Source organism: Carlito syrichta, unplaced genomic scaffold (genome assembly GCF_000164805.1).
Source record: "Carlito syrichta isolate Samal-C Ts95f unplaced genomic scaffold, Tarsius_syrichta-2.0.1 Scaffold313764, whole genome shotgun sequence".
Classification (NCBI taxonomy): Eukaryota; Metazoa; Chordata; class Mammalia; order Primates; family Tarsiidae; genus Carlito; species Carlito syrichta.
Genome location: NW_007257860.1, coordinates 645,132 through 668,138, shown reverse-complemented (window position 1 = coordinate 668,138; position 23,007 = coordinate 645,132). Strand labels below are relative to the sequence as shown.

General features: G+C 36.9%; 1 protein-coding gene across 1 annotated transcript in view; it reads right to left on the bottom strand.

Annotated features, from left to right (window-relative positions):
• Positions 1-23,007, bottom strand: part of PHKB (phosphorylase kinase regulatory subunit beta) — a 187,228-nt gene that overhangs the window by 5,800 nt on the left and 158,421 nt on the right. Inside the window, exons 27-28 of the mRNA XM_008070580.1 lie at positions 5,648-5,782; positions 480-609 (exon numbers count right to left, since the gene is read on the bottom strand). Coding sequence (XP_008068771.1) covers positions 480-609; positions 5,648-5,782 — 265 coding nt within the window. The remainder of the gene's footprint in view (positions 1-479; positions 610-5,647; positions 5,783-23,007) is intronic.

Genomic DNA, 23,007 nt, shown 5'->3' with positions numbered 1-23,007 from the left:
CACCAACACTTGGGGTAGTGAAGGGATGTCCTCACTTAAAGTAAACCCAATATAAGAAACCTTAAGTTCACTAAGTAAGCAAGGGAAGGGGAGCTTGCTCAGTAAGAGGTTTGGTCATGTGGCTTCTTTAAAGACAGCATCCTTGAAACGTCTACTATATAATAAAACCAAACTTTTTAAAATTAAATACAAATTTTTAGCAATAAATCCATTTGGTAACAAGGTTTTTTTTTTGCATAAGGAACACTACATTTGAAAAATAATAATTCATATTGGGGAAAAATATTTCTAGTCCAACTGGTTAGACTTATTTTTTAGTATTTCACTCCTTCAGGTATCTAGATATGCCTCCTATGAAAATACTCTTAGAACACTGAAAAGCAGAAAAGTTATTTGCAGTGTAGAGGGGAAATAATTCTCTGCACCTTTAGGTCCCTTTAGAAGTCTCTTTTCCTTATATAAACATGGTGGAGCCTTACCTGTGGCAAATGCTTCCCAGCTACAATGATACCATTAGGTGTGCGCTCCAGGATCTGCCATACTCGGTCATAGAACCCAGTGGGAGTTCTATTCAAAGACCCATCGATCTGACGCCTGTTCAGCCAACATCTGTGGACCAAACAAAAATGCCTCAGAGTTGAAAAACAAGCTTGTTCTGGTAGAAAGAGGGCTTTCAATGTGGATTAATTGTTCCAATAGGGTAAGCAATAACAGCCAAACCCATCAATGAGGCATATCTCCATGTGTTACAGAGGCTAGTAAATATTTCATAGTAAAAACAGAGCTTGAAGGACAGGAGAAAATCTCCAAGATTCTAAAAAATTAAGTAGGCAAAATATTATTCTCTAGTAAGCTATGGATTGCTCACTACATGATCAAATGATTTCCTAGTACACAAAGCAGATCCATTTAAAAACACAGGAGCAGCCAATTTCACAACAACTTTATATGGTGTTTATGTATAATAAAATGTAAGCTCCATGAAGGCATGGGAATCATATAATTCGATCACTCCTATCCACCTCTCCTAGAAATGTACTTAGTAAACATCTGATAAGTGAATGCTCAAAAAAGCATTTTATATATAATGAAATTACCTTACTTTAAACCTTATAAAAGTTTGGTATTTAAATATGGCTATAGTTCCAGGGCTAAAAACCCAGAAACAAAATCTTACAAATGTTATAGTAATTGAACACAGTGATAAGTCAAAATTTCGGATCTTTTATTTTGATGGATTAAGTATTAAATCTTAAAGATAAAATATATCATTCACAAACTACTAAAGATGCATAATTTGCATAATTTGAAAAGAACACACTATCATAGTAGTATCTTCTTGCAAAAGTTGAAGACAGGAGTAGATACACATTTTTTTACACTTGGCATTTAAAAAGAAAGCACAGCGAAATGTATACTCAGTCACAAGGGAGGTGTGTCATGACCAATAATATTTCTAGGTATAACAAAAGAAACAGAAAAAGACACGTTTGCTCTGGTGAAAAAGGGTCAATGAAGTTTTATCACTACATGAGTGAGAGTGACAACTTTTTAGGATATATAAACTTTCTCTTAATAGACCCAGCCTTGTGCTGCTGGGTTCAGTGTTCACTAAAGGCCTAGCGACCTCTTGGTGTTTAAATGTTTTTATGTCCAATGTTTCACATTGGACAGCTGATGTCCCACACTCTGCGTTTGATATTTCCCTCTGTCCCCATTGTTTGGCAATAAAAAAGAATGTTTTAATAAAAAAGAGTTTTCAGAGTACCATGAAGTCATGATTAATACTTTAAAAAAGAGATGTTTGCTTAGAAAGCACAAAAAGTAGAAAGGTGAGAATACTCACAATGGAGGTGGAAAATTATTTTTGAAGACTCCTTTATTTGTGCCTTTTTATTTTGAAAAATTTTAGACTTACAGAAAAGTCGCAAATATTAAGTTTCTATATATTCTTTACTCAGCTTCCCCTACTCTGATTATCTTACATAAGCATGATATAGTTATCAAAACCAGGAAATAAATGTTGCCATAATACTATTCAATTTTTGCTGATTTTACCAATAATGTTATTATTTTGACCCAGGATTCAGTACAGGATCCCACATGACATTTAGTTTCTGTGTCTCCCGAGGCTCCTTTAATCTATGACAGTTCCTCACATATCATCTTTCATAATGTTATCTTTCATAACTTTGACACTTGAGAAATGTCAGTTACTTTGTAGAATGTACTTCACTTGGGGTTGGTCTGATACTTTCTGGTGAACAGACTGGGAGTATGCATTCTTTGCAAGAATATCCAGAAGTAATGTTATACCTTTTTCAAAGCATCACATCAGGGGCCACATGATGTTGATGTGTCTTATTACTGGTGATGTTAACCATAATAATCGGGTTAAGGTGGAGTCAGCTGGGTTTCTCCATTGTAGAGTTACTATCTTTTCCTTTGCAATCAGTAAGTATTTTGAGTGGAAATACATTGGAATTATGCAAATTTTCTATTTCTTATCATACTTCCACCCAACAATGGTTCTTGCCTGCAACAATCATTAGTTTTACTTGTCTAATGTTGATTTTCTAGTTTCATCATTCTATCTACACTTATTAATTGGAATTCTACTATACAGAAGAGCCTCTTCTCTTGCATTTCTTTATATAAGCATGCAATCATAGATATTTACTCTATGGGTTATTATCCAATAACAACATCATTTATTTTGTTGCTCAAATTGATCCAGCTTTGGCAATTGGGGTTCCTTTAAGTTGTCTCCAGTGTCCTGACACAGCTCTATTTTATTTTGAGTACTGTCTTACTTTTTGGAACAAGGTACTCCTGGCCCATCTTGCATTTCCTTGCTCAGCCCTAGAATCAGCCCAGGGATGGTAGTTCTTTTTATTAGAGAATGGTATTTAGAAGTCAATATCTGGCCACCAGGTTTGTGCATTACTGTTGAGATTTCACTGCTTCTAGGTCATCTCAGTGGACAAAGTGAGGAAATAATGGATGTATATGCACATATACACATCCACATTTATTTCAGTATATATACAACTGTGTAAAAATCGTTAATTCATACTGATACCATCAATTTCAATCCAACAACGCAGGGTATATCCTAATCTTCCCCCTTTTGTTGTAACTACTTTCTCCAATAGTAAGAAATCTGTCTCTCAGTATTCACAATATTTTACATGTTCATTCAATACTAGCACATACATAATGTAATTTTAGAATTGCTAATTCATACATTTGTGAAAAAAATTATTAACCGGAATACAATTTTGCATATGATTCTTTTTCTTTAGCCTTACAGTATCCAGCCAAAGCACTATTTTTCAAAGGAGCTCCTGTCAGTTCTTTTCTTTCCCACCCTCTCAGTGTGGTAGTGATAGTCAGGTTCACTTTTGCTATTGGCATTATATTTTGGATACTCTCCACATCTGGATTAATTCTAATTCATTATTTTGTTTGGGTGTATGAAACATCACCATAGTTTGAGGCAAAGGTACATTTCAGGAAGTATTGCTCCCCCCGCAACCCTATCATCCTGTACCTATTTCTCTTCTTTCCACTGTTCTCACCTGCTCCCTGAAGGTAACCAATCACACTAGCTTCTGACTTATCCTTCCTGCATTTCTTCTTCATAAATGAATGAGCAAGTAGATACACAAAGATTTTTAATAGCCCTTTTTTCTTACACGAAGAAAAGCATACTCTAAATGCTCTTTTGTTCTTTGCCATTTTCATTTACCAACATATCCTAGAAATTACTCTATATCAGTTCATAGAGACCATGCTCATTCTTTTTCACAGCTGCACAGTACTCTGCCATGTGGACATACTATAGTTTATCCCAATAATCTCCTATGTATGGGCATTTGGATTATGGGAATACCAAAATTTTCAATTACAAACAATGATGCAATGAGTAACCTTGTACATACATATATTTTCATATTGTTGGAGGCATAACTTCAGGATAGATTCCTAAAAGTTGGACTGCTGGGTCAAAGGGTAGGCATTAATGTAGACATTTATTTAGGCGGTGCCAAATTCCCAGCCCAAAGGGTTGTACCCACCAGCTACACATAAGTGCCTGTTCCCCCAGACTCACCAAATGCTATCACATTTTTTGACTTTTGCCAGTATGAAAGATGAAAAATAGCTCAACATGTTTTAAGTCATATTTCTCTAACTATGAGTTAGTTTGAACATCTTTTCAAATATCTAAGAGGCCCTTTTAAAATGTTTTAAATAGATCAATTAATTATGTTTCTTCATTTTTCTCTTGGGTTTTTTGTTGTCTCTCAATTTTTAAGAATTCTTGGATACTAGTTCTTTGTTGTATATATTTTGCTCTACCTCTCAGCTGCCTTTTGACATGGTTTATCTATTTTTTGCCATGAAAAATGTTGTTTTTAATTTTTAGCAATCTTAGTAATCTTTACTTTGGTTGCCCTTGGATTGAGTAACAGTTAGAAAGTCTTTCCCACACTGAAGTTTAAAAGGAATTCACCCATGTCTTCTTTTCTTATATTTAATCTTTTAAAATTTAGATTTCTAATCTATTTGGAGTCTATTCTTTTGTATAATATAAAGTACAAATCTGATTTTATCTTTTCCTAAATGGCTATCCAGTTGCCCCATCATTATTTCTTTAAAAAGTCCATCCTTGATAGAGAAGTAGAATGGGCAAAAAGAAAAAAAAAAGCCCATTCTTGACCTTTATAACATACTGAATTTTCATATGTACTTAGGGGTCTATTTCTGGACTTTCTATTCTGTTCAACTGGTCTATTTGTCTGTTTGTATACCAATATCACACTGTTTTAATTATAGAGGCTTTATAGTATTTTTTAATATTTCTTCTTGCAAGTCTGTTTTTGTATATGAAGTTGAGTACTTATCTAACTTATAAAAGTTTGTTGAAAAGTCATTGGAATTGCATTAAATTTACAACTGACCTGTTTATAACATTGAGTGTTCCTAATTAAGGAAATACTTCCTTTGTTCAAATCTACTTTTGTAGAAGACATGCTTTGGTAGAAAGTTTAGGCAGATTTTTTTCTAGGCATACAATTATATCACCTTGGAAAATGCCAGGCACAAATGTGCTTACTAAATACTTACATAAAAGTTATTTCTATAATAAAAAATCATTCAACTCAATGCAATCCAGAAGTATTTACTTTGCTCTTAGTATTCAGTTAGCACATGTGAAGTCTATGAAAGGGTTTAACCTTGAAGTCTATTGAGGGAGACAAAGTTACATGCAACAAACTTAATGGTACCAAACCCAATTCTTTCTACAAAATGTTGAGAGGAGATGGTGAGTGCTACAAAAGTTCAGAAAGGGAATTTACTAAAGTGGTATAAAGTGTTACATTTTTCACAGAATAATAAAAATGAAGAGATGTTTATAAACTATACCTGAAAAAAGTAAAAAATTCAAGTCAACACAAAATAACAACCGAAGAGACATTTTTATTGGTCTCTGTTTATACTATTCATCTAGTAGGGTGGCCCCTGATAGCCTGACATGTTTTATTTATTATTAATATTTTATCAATTCCATAGCTATATCAAACTAAAAATTATAAAGTTACCGCAAATTCAGTGTTGTGTAGGTAACCAAGACCCTCATTACCTTCCGTTTTGTTGAGGCTGGAGAATATCCAACAGGAGTTGTTTAACCTCACTAGGTGACAGTTGATACAAGTCCATGGCTGGCTTGTCTCCACCACGGATCTGTAGTTCATACTCCATAGCATGGATGATCCACCTGAAACAAAACAGGGGAAGCATGAATCAGTGAGTCTTGAAATAAAATCACATTGTGCTTTTCTTGGTAGTAATGCACTTAATAGCACTGACCCATCCAAAGAGTAATGAATAAGAATCATTAGAATTTCCTGAGCTGTTGATATAACTACTTCCATTGAGACTGTGTGACATGATCAGACTCTTAAAAACAAGTCTTGCTCTTCCATAAGTGGCGACGTTGTAAAACATGAAAATAGGTAAATCCTTAGGTTCTTACCAAATGAGATTCTACTAATTCAGTATGATAGTATTCTGTAAACAAATAGCTGCCACACTATATTTTCTTAACACTAGATACATGCAAAAAAAAAAAAAGACAAACAATGCATTTCAATAGATAAATATTTATTTTATATAAATGTTCCTTTCCTAAGAATGTCGTGTATCTTTAACAAATTATTTCCTTTATTTTGTGGTCATTTCTTTGGGGTGGGAGGGGACAGAGAAATATCTGCCTTTGAAAGATGAGGACACAGTCATAACTTCATTATAGTTGTACATTAAAGAAAGCACTTTAATCAATATATTACAGAAGAGTAAAAAATATTTAATTATTTTATGTGTAATTTTATTTTTCAAAAAGTTTTAAAAAAGCATTTTTGCAGTTTCATCTCATTTCATTCATTTACCATATCTGAGGAATTAACTCAGATAAGCTAGTTATGAAAACATAGAAAAACTCTGGAAATAATACTGTGCCTTAGGAAACTAAAAAAAGTCAGGGGATTACTTTTACACAGCAGATTCATGTTTTATCCTTAAATCCTTCGAAGAATACAACAACAAACAGACAGTGCAACTCTGCACTTGGAATGAATGCACCTTCATCCACACATGCTGCCTTTCTCCCCAAGGGAGTTCTAGTGAGGTCAGCAGGAAACATAGGAAACATTTAGTCATAGTAATGAAGATTTAAAGTGGCTAAGTCACTATGTCAAGATATAGCACTATCTTTCTCTTGATACGCTTCCTTGAAAGACAGCTCAAAAGGCAATTAATTGCAAGTAAAGCAGTGAAAAAGTTACATACATATGACAGCGGGCCCCAAAAAACCCAGAATGTATTTATGAAAATTTTGTATTTATTCTTACATGTTTATACATCAGTCAGTCACCTTGAAAGTGCTCTCTGAGGCAATACACTATTGAGACCCTTTTTCCACTGCTCAAAACAGTTTTTTAATTTGTCCATTTTGATGTCTTTTAGTGTTTCTGCCATTTTTTGGTTTCATCTCTTCTATATCGGCAAAACGTTTTTCTTTCAGAACTTTTTCATCCAAGGAAATAAGAAAAGTTGCTCGGGGTGAGATTGGGTGCATAGAAAGGGTGGGGCATGGGGGTCATTACCTTTTTGGTTAAAAACTGCTGAACATTCAGTTTGGTGTAGCCAAGTGCACTTGTAAGTCATCCAACATGAAAAGGGCAAATGCATGGAAAGACTCTCCCCCCACAAAAAACAAAACAAAACAAAACAAAACTGAAGCTGAACGCAGCCTCTCACAACAATGCCAGCTGGTACACTGATGCTGATGGGTTCCTAGAACACTTACCTAGAGGGGGATACCTGTACAAGGAGCCCGCTCTCTGAAAGATAATTCTGGTTTTTTTTTTGCCCTCCCCCGCCAAGGTATATTAAAAAAATTAAAGTCCTCCTTTCTGCCATGGCTGATTTGCAAGACAACAGTGATGCATCCTCATGGGATGACTAACATCTCTCAATGCAGAGAATTAACCAGGCATATTCCCCTGTCTGCTGGGTGAGGTCATAGGCCACAAGGTAAAGTGTATCAGTTCTAAGACTGTGCCAACCTCCACAAACCTTGGCTAAGACAACTCACAGTTCTTCCTACTTTTTCTGCTAATGCTTGTTGTTGCCATTTCTAGAAGTTGGGAATTCAACTAATCTACCAATCAACTGCAGAGTATTTGTTTTAAAACACTGAGATTATAGAGGCATGAGAAATACATAAGGATGGAACACAATTTTTTTTTTTTTGAGTTGCAGTCTCAGTCTGTCACCCAGGCTGGAGGGCAGTGGTACACTCCTAGCCACCGCAGCCTCAACCTGCTGGGCTCAGGCGATCCTTCTGCCTCAGTCTTTCAAGTAGATGGAACTACAGATATGTGCCACCACACCCAGATGATTTTTTGATTTATTGTAGAGAAGAGGTCGCTAAGTTGCCCAGGCTGGTCTTGAACCATGGGCTCAGGCAGTCCTTTCACCTTGGCCTCTCAAAGTGCTGGGATTATAGGTGTGAGCCACCGTGCTCAGCTGGAACACAATTTTAAAGAAATTATTACTATTATCACTGATATTACAAATATTTAATATCTGTTCATTGATTAGCTTCCTGATATAGGCAACAATAGAATATATAACAGAATTAAGATTCACCATCTGTATTTCTCTAATCAGCTGAAAAGAAAAACTGAAGTAAACCTGTATTATTGGAAAAATTTAGGATTTCTTTATCTAATCACCCACATTATTATTGACTATATTTAACTAATATGTCATACAGCAATAAATATGAGAACATAATTATTTTAAATGTGTTGATGTTACAGTTGCTTATACAATTAGCTGTTACATAACATTGCAGTTGTAACAAACTACTCAGTGGGTCTCTTTTTGAAACAAAAAAGTTCTACTTTCATTTTATAGGCCAGACATAGAGTTGTCTTCTGTTCACTATTTTATTTATTTCCATTTCTTATTTAGATTTAAAATTTACATTTAAGGAAGCATAGAATAATGTGAGAAACAGTGAATCAAAAGTCTAAAGACATGTCTTTTGGTCTCCTTAATAAATCAACAGAATGAAAGGAAAAGTGTTATTCTAGATTAAAAGTGGTTTACAAGGTATAATCACTAATGCCATATGTAAGCCTTGTTTTAGATCCTGATTCAGATCAACTGTAAAAAGTCATTTTGGAGGAATTCAGAGAAATGTGAATGATAATTCAGTATTCGGTGATATTAAAGAATAACTGCTAAATTTGCTGGGTGTGATGATGGTTTTGTGATTTTTAACAAAAATGTCATTTTTTAAGAGATACATACTAATATATTCAGGGTTAAAAGTCAAATGTCTAGGATTTTCTTTAAAATATACTACAGCAAAACAAAAAAGATAAAGCAAATATGGTAAATATAAATAACTAACAATTGCTTACACCCCTTAAATAATAGGTGTATGGAAATTTGCCAAATAATTCTATCATTACACTTTAAAACTCCTAATAATAAAAAGCAAAGACAGTAAAGAAACAAGTATAAATTCTATCACTTACCAATTGTACACTACTGGCAGGTTATTTTTCAAATGGGAATATTACCATTACTTGTTGAACTTACTTTATGAAATTATTTTGAAGAACAAATAAGACAATGTATATAAAAAGGCTTTTGAAACTCTAAACAGTTATAAAGATGTTAGCAAACTCCTGTTATATTACTTCTCAGCTCAGTTTAGAGGAAGGTAATATAAATTTTTAATTCAAGTCTTAGAGTTACTTAAGCAAGTGTCACGTTCAATTAATTTATGGGGGTATCTTCTATAATAAATAACATTTTTATTTTTAAAAAGGCATATTTTTGAAAGTCCTCTAATAACTTGAGTTATTTAAACTAAGCATAGTTTAATATATTTAATCTAATCACATTTAGTCTTTAAAATCTTTAATGTCCTACACAAGACAGTTGAAAACCTCAAAGTTTTCCTGTAGGCTTCTTCCTTCTACTGTACTTACAAAATCTCGGCAATTCTATGAACAAATTATAAAAGATATTGTACTCAACAGTCAACAAAGAATGAAGATGACTGTTTTTTGATTCATTCAAACACAAGTGAATGTACTCTGTTATATTACTAGAATACATTTATTTATTCAAAAATATTGGTCAAACTATCTTCTTATACTTTTGAATTTCTCAAAATAGCTTACACATAAACTTCTAAATTGTTATCAGAGACCTAGAGAAAGTAAATTACCAAGTGAGTAACACAGTTGTAAAATCAAAGACATTTTATCAGTTTTTAGGACTACTAATAAAGAACACAGAAAAATCTGATTTCTTATCCTCATTCCCACTGACAAGGTCACAAAACCCTATTTGACAATTTCAGTTAAAAGCACTTAAATGCAAAATGGGGAAAGGAAGAAAGAGAAAGTGAGTGAGTGAGAGAGAGAGAGAGAGAGAAAACGCAAGCATGCACGAGCACGCACACGCCAATGTGCAAGATCAAAATAATAATGAAGGTTATTAGCAGACCACATCCTTACAAATTCAGTCTGTCTAAAGAACCAGAAACAAGCTCTATTTGCCAATAAGCAAATGAGAAACTGGCAGATACCCATGACTGACCAAATCAACCTTCACAGTATTGAGGTTTGACTTGAGGACAATGAATTCCTCAGGACTGCTAGGAAAGTACAAATGAGTGAACTAGTATTCCTGTATAGTCCTGGGAATAAGCTTATCCTTCTAGAAATCTCTCTTCTGAGGTTAGTAAGGATACTGTGTGTATATCAGCTTTTTTCATTCTAACATGCTCCAATCAAGGAGTGAAATATGAAATAAAGTACATGGAAATATGGCACCACTGATAAATCAGAACAGCTGACATTTTCTGAAAAATTATCTTAAAGAATAGCACTGATCCTTGGCAAGACACAATTTTTTAATAATCATTTTGAGATTATTTCAAGGTAATAAGGACTTGCTGTTGCTGTAAAACAAGTGAATGAATAACTGTGCAAACATTTTACTAAGCCAAATGTTATAAACTGAATTGCATGTCTCCCTCCTCCCCACACCAAATTTATATGTTGAAGTTCTAACCCCAATGTGACAATATTGAAAGATGGGGCCTTTGGGAGGCAATTAGGTTTAGATGAGGTCACCACAGCAAGGTCCTTATGATGGGATTAGTAATCTCATAAGATGACACCAGAGAGCTCTTTCTTTCTCCTACATGTGAAGACCCAGAGAGAAAGCAGTTGTCCGAACCAGGAAGAGAGCCCTCACCAGAAAGGGAATCGCTGGCACCTTGATCTTGAACTTTCCAGTCTCCAGATTGTGAGAAAAATTTCTGTTTGAGCCATCCCAACTCTGGTATTTTGTCATGGCAGTCCAAGCTGACTAATATACCATATGACAGAAGATGGAGAAGTTGAAAGAAGGAACTTTTTGCTTGATTCACATTAATATGGAGAGGGTGACAATTTGATGAGGCAAACTGAGCTTCCTGTTTGGTGGCTGGAGAACAATGACTCATTTACTCTACGCCAAACCAATCACAATAGGATCAAGGTAGGAAAGCTCCATCATCTCCCTTACAGATGTCAAAAGTAAAGACCTTTGAACCAGTAACAGAACCAGGTTAATGAACTTGTAGCTATAATTATCTTCTCTTTCGCTTAGTGCAAAGGTAATGTTATCGTCTGGTATCCATGATACCAATGGCCTTCTCTAAGCATTGGATGTGTGATCCACAGACGCAGTTGCGGGCATCAGAGGACAAGATATGTCTGGATCATAATTGCTTACTGTGCTGGCAGTATGAAAGGAACAGATGAAAAAGGCTTGATAACACATATCCTCTGGGGTTATCTCCCACTAAAGCTGGACTGACAGACTTGTAGCAAAAAGCAGTTGATTGGAGGTCTTTACAGTAATGGGCCTGTCAGGAACTTGATCTATTCCAATAGGAAAGCTGCAGCACAAATCAATAATGAGACAGCAAATCAAATCATTATCAGACTAGAATACTGCTCCTGTGAGCAGGTTAATTTTGTTCACTGGAGTGCCTGATAGCAGTAAAGTTGAAGAAATTGCATTGGCAGGATTAACCTTGGAAAAAAGAGAAAAGAAACATGGTGCTATTGGTTTAAAAGCAATTAAGGCAGTGGGTTTTGTAAACAAACAAACAAACAAACTCAGGGAGAGAGGTTAAATCAGAGAGATAAAATATATGTACATAATACAGAAGAATTCTGGGTTAGCTGTACCATGACTAAAGCAAATGTTCTTATTTCTTATGACCATTTAGTCAAGTAATGTTGGCATTGCAAGAATAATATGATATCAAAATCTTACTGAACAATAAATTTCTTAAATAATAACTAACATTTAAAAGAGAGGAACAAAATCAAAAAGTCAGATAAAGACTAAATTAGTAGCAGCTATATGTTCAACAGTTTATAAAAGAAAAAATCTGACATTCAAAGACTATATATGAATAATTTGCTCACCTATTTTAAGCAAATAAGAGCCTGCCAGGGACTAATTCAAGGTAAATTTTATAAAGAAACATACTGAGAATGTATTTGTTGTTGCCAATAAACAAACATGCAAGGGAGACCATTTATTTAAAGGAGGTGATGTCTCTTAATAAAAACAAAAAAAGCCGAGCTCGGTGGCTCAGCCTGTAATCCTGCGCCTTGGGAGGCTGAGGTGAGTGGACTGCCTGAGACCGTGGGTTTGAGACCCACCTGGGCAACTTGGCGAGCCCTCATCTCTACAATAAATCAAAAACTTAGCCGGGTGTGGTAGCGCGCGCCTATAGTTCCAGCTACTTGGAAGGCTAAAGCGGAAGGATTGCCGGAGCCCAGCAGCTCCACGCTGTGGTGGCCAGGAGTGGCCACTGCACTCCAGCCTGGCTGACAGAGTGAGACACTGACTCAAAAAAAAATTTAAAAAAACAAAAAACCAAAAAAAACCAAAAGAGTTCAGGCATGGTGGCTCATGCCTGTAATCCCAGTACTTAGGGAGGTTGAGGCACAAGGATTGCCTGAGGCCAAGTGCTCAAGAACAGCCTGGGCAATCTAGTGAGATACCATTCCTATTTTTTTAAAAAAAAGGAGCTGAGGCTTCAGTATAAGTGCAATAAGAACATATAAAAACAACAAAACACATTTTCCTCTTCTGAGAGGCACTATCACAAGCCCCACAAACAGGAAAACTGCAATTCTTTTTTTTTTTTTGAGTTGGAGTCTCACTCTGTTGCCCAGACTGGAGTGCAGTGGCATGCTCCTGGCCACCGCAGCCTCAACCTGCTAGGCTCCGGCGATCCTTCCGCCTCAGCCTTCCAAGTAGCCGAAATTCCTCGAGGAGAATCAGTATTCTAAACCCTCCATTAATGTGATGGAAGAGCATTCTGGGCATAGATCTATGGGATTTTAGAGTGCTTGCCATGGGTCATGAGATACTACCTGTGATAAAGAGGCAAAAGTATGTCAGATGGCAGGAGAGAATCCCAAAGTGATTCTGAGTTGGGTTTCTATATGAAATGTTTTGGGGTCTTCACTAGGCCCTAAAGAAGAATCAATCATGGCTGAAAGGGTCACCTCCAGTGTGAATGTTTCCTGTGGTAGCACAGGGCCTTTGAACCTAGGACCAGGAGACAAGAGCGAGTGTGTGTGTGTTGGGGGAGGGGTTCCTTCTTTGGATTCCTGAAATGTGTGTGTGCAAAAAGAACACCCAGATAGAGTCGCTCTCCAAAGCCATGAGAGAGAGGACCTCACATACCCAATGTCATAGCAATAATGTTGAGGCATTACTGTTTGTCAAACATCTTCACATCCTTTACCAGAATCACCACGAGAGGACAAGGAAGTCAAAGCAGGGGTAGCCTCCCTATTTTATAAACCAGAGAATTGGAAGAGTGTGAGGGAGCATGAAATCTGCAGTCATTCACAGTAGTTTAAAATTCTTGTTTTTGATCCTATGACCTTGGGCAAGTTACTTAACTTTGAACAATTTCAAATAGCTTGCCTGTAAACTCATCTGAGTTTTTGTGAGGATTACATGAGATAACTCAGGGATTAAACATCCAAAAAATGGGCCCTCAGTGAACACTAAATCTCTTCCTCTGAGCATAAGAAAGGTTAATTCATTTGTCCCAGATAGTCACTTAAGTTAGTGGCGGAACTGGGAATAAAATTCAAGGTTTTCCACTTGTAACACTCATACTGGTGGTATTCAGAGAGCTGAATTAGGTAGTAGGGGTGGTTTTGCCTTGAGGGAGCTGGAAGCTTTCCTTAGAGGAGCTAAATGAGAACTGTCTATCTTTTGTCCTTACCCCATTATCCTTCTCTTTGCTGGCTCTATTAAGCAGCACCCTGGGTCAAATGTATGTTCACTAACATACACATTTTGGATTGGCTGTTAACTTGGAACACAGGTATCTATTTTGGACCTACAAAAAAGGCTTAGTCTTCATGAAAATATTACTTTCTCCGCAAATATGGATCTTGAAAATATGACAAAATAAGTAATTTTGAACTGTTCTTATACTCGCTTCCTAAGCCAATTTTGATGCAGCAACAGACAGGCAGATCTATATTTTTAAAAGCTTTTCTTGTATGGTTAATATAATAAAACTTTATTTGCCAGAAGTATCCTACAACATTATAAGGAAGTAAAAGCTTACTCTAAACTTCTCTTAACTTTTCATAGCATCATAATATATGCCCTGTAGTATAAAAGGGGTCAACTTACAATCATCCCCATTTCCTTGGTCTTGTGATCAATAATGATACAAAATCTTATTTATTAGGTTTGTTAACTTATAGTTGTTCAAGTTCCATGGTGTGCCTTACACTGTAAAGTGCTAAACAGAACTGAACCTAGATTGAAGGGCTGATAGACAAAAGACAAAAACATCAGGAATCTATGGCACATCACAGCTGCCACATGTATACTTGACTACAACACGGATCATAAATTGAAATCATGTGAAAGAGACTACAAATGCCAAAAGGTTTTAGAAATAAATATTTGAGCCTATTTCTGTGAGATGATGGCAATGGTATACAAAAGCAAAACATGCAGAAAATACTTAAGAATGGAGAATAAGAACTCTGGACTCAGGGAAACCTGGGTATAAATCCCAGTTTTTCCAGGTACTGGTTTGATTAAGACTGTCATCTATGTGTTCTGAGTCTCAGTTTCTTTACTGTAAAATGGCAATCCTAGTGCCCATCTCAAAGTTGTTTTAGGGATTTCATCAGATATGTGAAGAATTTTTAACACATTGCCTGGCATATAACAGATGTTCAATAAATAATATTTGTGATTATGATGAGGAACAAGAGAAGGATGGTTTACTAGAGTGATCTTTTGAGTGCAGTGAGCATGTGTTATTCATACTTGTATCTTCTTAGATCTTTACTGGAAGCACTGCTTAGAGACAGACTATTATAGGGCAAAATTCTCTCTGTATTCTGATGTGATTAGCTGCATCATTCCATTAATAAATGAATGGAGAAAAGTGCTATGTCCTGATATCGTCTATAAGTACAACTGAATTTTCACATAAACAAGACTCTATTTAACTTGGTCATTTCCTAGAGGATATGACTTAAATCTTCCTTTATGCTTAATTCCAACTCTAAATGGTACAAACCAAGTATATTTACCAGAATTAAAAGAGTCCTTGACTTCTCTCTCTAACGAGTGCAGAAATATGCTATCTGTTGTTTTTCCTAAGTTCCCTACCACTAGCTCAGAGCAAACCACCTGACTTGCTTGCATGCATACATACATATATACATACAACATACATACATACATACATACACACATATATCAAACAATCAAATATTTATGAGTGTCTCTGATGAGCTAGACTGCATTACAGAAGGAAGTAATACAAGATCTGGTACCCTTCCTTAGTGGAAGTAAATTTCTTAAATAAGTCGCTCCTTAATAAAACACTATTAGATTCTCCCCAACTGAAAATGTTCCAGTGATTAGAGCTGATCCTGTGAGACTAACATAAAAGGGAAGTATATATAATAAGTTGGGCAGGGGCAATATTAATACAGCGAAAACATAATGTCATAATACCAGAATAAGCTTCAGGACAGTGAATAATTAAAGTTTCATAGCAAATTTCTTTATGAGTCAGTTTTCTGCTATTGTTAAATACTAAGTTACATGATGCCACCTGACATTTTTACTTTGGATGACACAGTTTAAGGAAAAAGTGTATATTATTTCTTATGGAAGGTACTGAACATAGAGTACCCAATATAAAAACAGGAAGAAAGCAATTTTTAGAATAAACTAAACACACATTTCCATAAATAGAAGTTTCAGGTGAGATATGAATTAAAGAAAGGAAATTATATGGGATTTGTGAGGGGACAAACATTACCCTAAAATGCTGAATAACACTAAGGGAAAAGTTATTAGAAACTGAAAAACACACAGTATAAAATCTTGGAAAACTGTTTACCTTTACTCTAAGGCTTTGGTTAAACCTCTGCAAGGATGACCACCCCTTGAAGAGGTTCTCTCCACTAGTAAAAAAATTTTTTTTTGAGTTGGAGTCTCACTCTGTCAACCAGGCTGGAGTGCAGTGGCACGCTCACAGCCACCCCAGCATCGACCTGCTGAGCTTTGGCAATCCTTCCACCTCAGCCTTCCAAGTAGCCAGAACTACAGATACACACTACCATGCCTGGCTAATTTATGATTTGTTGTAGAGATGAGATCTCACCAAGTTGCCCAGGTTGGTCTCAAACACGCGGGCTCAGGCAATCCACTTGCCTTGGCCTCCCAAAGTGCTGGGATTACAGGCTGAGCCACCGAGCCTGGCCACTAGAAAATACTGATTACAAAGAATGTGCTTTGGAAGAATTATAACCTACACTTCTCAGTTTGTATTCAGAGAAATGCCTAAGTTTGTGACAACAGAGAACTTTTATACCAAGTATGGAGATGGAGAATCACATTTCTTGTCACTTAGAGTCCAACTTACACAAAAGATGTACCATGATATGGAGTCAGGAAGTTGGAGTTGAAAATAATAGAGCAGAGACCAAACAAATCAGGGTACAATTCAAAGTTCTTATAATTGATTAGGAATATCTCCAAAACTCTGAAAGTAGTAAGTTAAAGGGATAAAAATGAAGGTTGGAAGCCAGGCACAGAGGCTCATGCCTATAATTCCAGCACTTTGGGAGGCTAAGGTGGGAGAGTCACTAGAGGCCAGGAGTTGAAGATGAGTCCTTACAACATAGTGAGATCTCATCTCTACAAAATAAAAACATATAAATAGTCAGATGTGGTGGCATGTGTTTGTAGTTCCAGTTATTCAAGAGACTTAGATGGGAGGATCACTTGAGCCCAGGAGTTCAAGGCTTCAGTGGGCCATAATCATACCACTGCACTCCAGACTGGGTGAGAGAACAAGATTCTGTCTCACCTGAAGTATATTATAAGTGAAATCAGAAAAATAATTTAAAAAATAATAAGCAGCTGGGCTTGGTGGCTCAGCATGCAATCCCAACATTTTGGGAGGCTGAGGTGAGTGGATTGCCTGAGTCTGAGGGTATGAGACCCACCCAGGCAAATTGGTGAGACCTTATCTCTACAATAAATTTTAAAAAGTAGCTAGGAGTGGTAGTGTGCACCTGCAGTTCCGGCTCCTTGGAAGGTTGAGCCGGAAGGATTCCCAGGAGCGTGCAGTGGCTGTGAGCATGCCACTGCCCTCCAGTCAGGGCGACAGAGTGAGACTGACTCAAAAATAAAAATAAAAAATAATAAAAAAAGTTAAAAATTTTAAAATACTACTGATAAATATAACTTAGAAAGTAGAAATTTCCTAGAGAAAATAACTGACACCAATTTGATGTATAATTTTCAGGTACTTCTCCACATATAGATTATACACACACACACACACACACACACACACACACACACACACACACACACAGAGTATTATTATTATTTTATAAAAAGTAAAGTAATACACTGCAACTTTTTTTTTTTCATTTAATTTGTCTTGAATTCTATGAGGTAGTGTGATATGGGGAAATTGACCAGACTCTGGCATTTGCAAAACTTAGTTTCTAAGTTGTCATCTCAGTTACCTTAGATAAATAACTGAACCTCTCCAGTCTCATTCAAATTACCAGCCTCTTTGTTGTATGTGAAAATAAAGTCGGTATATGTAATTTTATCTTGTTTGTTAAAATGCCTACATAGCATTTTACAATATAGCTATAAAATACTTTATTCAAATAATTCCCTACTGATGGATATCTGGGTTATTCCCAATGTTTCACTATTTCAAACAATGTTGAAATGAAGACTACTGCAAAGTATGTCGTAGGTTCTTGTATTAAGAAGTATGGAGATACTGCCAAACAAGCAGTGAGTTTTTTTATATGAAATTTTGGAAAAAAATGGATAATCATCTTACAGAAAGTACTTCATATTTATGTGTAAAATTAAAACTAAGAAATAAAAGGAAAATTGATCCAACAAAAGCAGAAAAGGAAAAAATTAATAAGAAAATTTGGTAAATAGAAGACGTAGAAAAGTTGGGAAGATGGAAGCCGAGTCAGACTATGTGAGTCCCAGTGTGACTGAGTGAGCGTATGGAAAATTTTGTGTACATGCTGGTGAGTGAGTGGACATGTGAGTGGCTGACTGAGTGAGGGATAGGGAGCTAGCGGCCAGGGTTCTCCTGGTGCAGTAGCTGGTGCTGCAGCTGCTTGGCTCGAACCCTAGCAATTCCTGGGTTGCAGAAGTCTAATGCCATTTTTTTTTTAATCAGCAAAACCCTTCTTGGGAAGAAAATTCTGGAAGAGCCTGACTAAGTGGGGGCTCATGAGGAAGTGGCCAGGGCCCTCCTTGCAACAGCTGGTACTGCAGCTTTTCTGCTTGATCCCTGACTCTTCCCAGGCTGCAGAAGACCAGTGCCGTTGTTTTTAAAAGGATAAAAGTTTTCCTGTGAAGAAGCAGTGGGGAGAGACTACCAGCCCCAAGTTCTGCCTCACCACTTCAGTGCATGGCCAGACACTGGCAGCAGGGGCTGTGGAGGGAGTCCAGAGGAACAGTCTCACTGGAGAGGATGAGAGGCACTCCACCATCATCTTGAAGGTGGGGCAGGAAAGTGCCCTTACTTGCTCACCATGGAGCAATGGACCTGATTTCTATGACTGGTGGATCAACTACTCAGGGATTGATCATGACCCAGAAGGAATATCCTGAAAGCACAAACTCTGGAAGGACGTGATGAGTGCTGAGTCCCAGGCGCCCCACCCCCTGATCCAGCCATGGGACAAAGGGTGTGACCAGAAAAGGAAGAGAAAGAACTCCAAAGAGATCAGTGGTGAGTCTGGAACTGACCCAAACCCCCTCCTCCCCAACAATCCTCTGAGCATCAACCCACACAGCTGGGCCATGATTGAGAGGGACAAACCCAGACATATCCTTGATGTCAGTAGCAATGGGAGAACTCCATTCCAGGATGGGCCTGGCTGGGACACCCCCAGCAAGTACATACTTGGGGAAGCAACAATTCCGCACCTTCCCACTGGAGGAGATCTCCCTGACCATACAGGAGTGGGAGGGGAGGAAAGGAGCCACACCCACCTCCACTGCCCCTCCTCCTTCCCTGCTCTGGACACTGGGGAGAGAGTGAAAGAGGAGACAGTTGGAGCAAGCAGGAGAGAGCCGACTAGAGGAACAATTACAGAGTCTGCCATGAGAGGGCAGGGTTTTTTTTTTTTTTTTTTTTAATTTTCGATTTTTTTTATTTTTAAAAATTTTTTGCCTGTTTGTTGGTTCATCTATTTCTAAAATATTTTTCCTTTGTGTATGAATGTGTATGTGAGGATTTGATCTGCATCCTCCCTTTTTTTCTTTTCTGTTTCTGCTATTTTCTTTTCTTTTGCTTGCTGTTTTCTGTTTATGTGTGTATGTGAATGATTGAGTGCTCATCTTTCAATTTTTCTGTTGTTGGTTTGTTTATGCTCTTTTGTTCTTCTGTTTATTTTTATTTTATTTTTTAAGTTTAAGGTGTATGTCAATATATGTGTGAGGGTTCAATCTGAATTACTTTTTTTTTTCTCGCCTTTTTGCTTTTCTTTTCTATTCATTTTGTGCTAGTGGTATTTGTCTGTATGTGTTTCATTTTCTCAGTTTTTTGTTGTTGTTTGTTTTGCTTCACTTTGTTGTTATTCCAATTTGTTTTGGGGTGTGTGTATGTCTCTGTGTGTGTTCAATTGTTTTTTGCTTTGGTTCCTGCTTTCAATGTTCTGTTTTCTTTTTCTTTCTTTTTTAAAAAAATTCTTGTCCATCTTATTTCATTCGATTTTTCTCTGTGCTCCTCATTGCTGTCACTGTATCTAGGACCCAGGGGGTACACACACATACCCATTTTATCATCATATAGAGTGGTGGTGGGGAGTGGGTCTCAGGGAACACATACCACAATTAGTGAACACTATAATTTGCAAGTCGTTTCTGAATCCTAGCTCCCCTTACCCTACCTGACTTGACTTTCAAAACTACAAGAGAGTAAAGTTCTCCCACCCACAGTCCTATTTCCAAATAGAAGAAATCCAGAGCTGAATCAGGGAAAATAGAGGGCTGAACAAACACCAGAAGGCCTCTTCCACTGACACTGAATAACAGAAGGAAAGAGAAAAACAAGAGGTCTGTCACAAATGAGGAAACACCAAAGGAAGGCCACAGGTAATTTCAAGTGTAATAAAGATAAAAATCCTGAAAAATCAGATCTTGGAACCCAAACAAGGGAAGTCAGCAACCACTGGCCCCAGAATATGATGGGGATTAGGGAATAGATGGAAAGAGTGAATAAGACTCAAGAAAGACAAGATGGAACACTGAAATAACTTGTAACAGAGACTTTGGCAAAGAAAAATTTCATCCAGGAAATAAAAAACAAAATAACAAGAATGGAAAGCAGAATTAATCTAGCTGAAGAAAGAATCTCAAAACTTGAAGACCAGAACATGGAATTAACTCGATCTGTAAAAAACATAGCAAGAAGACTCAGAAAGAAAGAACAAAACCTACAAGAGATGTGTGATTATATCAAGAGGCTGAACCTAAGCCTGACTGGTATCACAGAAGAAGAAAGGGAAATGGAAAACAACTTGGAGCAAGTATTCCAGGAGGTAATCCAAGAAAACATTCCTCATCTCACCAGTGATGTGACCAGCCAAATACAAGAGATACAGAGAACCCCCACAAGACTCAAATGAGAAGACCAACCCCTAGACATATATAATTTGCCTACACAAAGTAGGCACAAAAGAAAAAATCCTAAAGGCAGCAAGAGAGAAAAGTTTTACTACCTACTGGGGAAAACCAATCAGAATAGCAGCAGACTTATCAGCAGAAACACTACAAGCAAGAAGGGACTGGACTCCAATATTCAAAGTTATCAAAGATAAACAATTTCAACCAAGAATTTTCTACCCAACCAAGCTCAGCTTCATCAGTGATGGAGAATTAAAATCCTTCCCAGATATCCAATCCCTAAGAGATTATGCTTCCAGATCAGCTCTACAGGAGACACTTAAAAAGGTATTAAGCACAGAAGAAAGAAAAAAAAAAAAAAGGAATGACTATACACTTCCCAAGAGAACAGCAGAGCACAGAATCAACAGAGAATACATTGAAATGAGAAACCTGAAAACAGACACACATACATCAACCCCAAAGCCAAAAGAAAATAAACAAACAAAGAAAAAAACTTCATGACAGGGATAAACAATCACATTTCAATAATCAGACTGAATGTGAATGAACTAAATGCTCCACTGAGAAGACAAAGAATGACAAACTGGATAAGAAACCATGATCCAATTATTTGCTGCATTCAGGAATCTCATCTCACGAAAAGAGACACACACAGACTCAAAGTTAAAGGATGGAAAACGAGTTTCCAGGCAAATGGATCACAAAAGAAGGCAGGAGTCATGATGTCAATACCAGACAAAACAACCTTTAAGCTATCAAAATTTAAAAAGATACAAAAGGACACACACACACATCTCTTGTAGGCTTCGTTCTTTCCTATAATGATAAAAGGTTCAATCCATCAACAAGAAATATCCATCCCAAACATATATGCACCCAACACAGGAGCACCAGCATTTATAAAGCAACTAATAAGTAAACTAAAAAAAGACATTGGCTCTAACACATTATAGCAGGGAACTTGAATACCCCACTAACAGCCCTAGATAGATCATCGTGGCAAAAAATCAACAAGGAGATCCAGAACTTAAACTTGACACTCAACCAAATGGACTTAATAGATACCTACAGATTATTCCACCCAACAACCAAAGAACATACATTCTACTCATCACCACATGGAACTACTCCAAGATCGATCACATCCTTGGCCATAAATCAAGCATAAATAAATTCCATACGGTTGAAATCTTGCCATGCACATTCTCAGACCACAGTGGAATAAAAATAAATAATACCAACAAAATTTCCCCAAAGCCCACAAAGACATGGACATTAAACAGCATGATGCTGAACTACTACTGAGTCAACACTGAAATCAAGGCAGAAATTAAAAGATTCCGGGAAACAAATGAAAATGAAGAAACATGTTACCAAAACCTCTGGGATGCCATGAAAGCAATTCTCAGAGGGGAATTTATATCTCTACAAGAACACATCAAGAAAATGGAAAGATCAGAAGTTGAGAGCCTAAAATATCACCGAAGGGAAGACCACCAAAATCCCAACTTTCACAGAAGAATCCAAATCACCAAAATAAGAGCCCAAATGTGGGACACAGAAGACAAAAATATCATAGAAACCATCAACAAAACAAAAAGTTAGTTCTTTGAAAGAAGTAACAAGACTGATGTGGCCCTAGCCAGAATGACCAGGAAAAAAAGAGAGAAAAAGCCCAAATAAACACAATCAGAAATACAGAAGATCAAATCACAACTGACGCTGAAGAAATACAAAAAAATCAGAGATTATGATGTACACCTATATGGAAACAAACTTGATAACCTAAATGAAATGGAGGATTTTCTGACATCACACAACCTCTCCAGGTTGAAACAAGAAGACATTGAGAAACGAAATAGACCAATAACAACCCAGGAAATTGACTCTGTCATATGAAAACTACCTATGAAAAAAAAAGCCTTGGACCAGACGGCTTTCCAGCAGAATTCTACAAAATGTATAAGGGGGAGATGATACCAATTCTATTGAAAGTATTGTCGGGCTCGTTGGCTCAGCCTGTAATCCTGCGCCTTGGGAGGCTGAGGTGAGTGGATTGCCTGAGCCCGCGGGTTCGCAACCTGCCTGGGCAACTTGGCGAGACCTCATCTCTACAATAAATCAAAAATTAGCCGGGCGTGGTAGCAC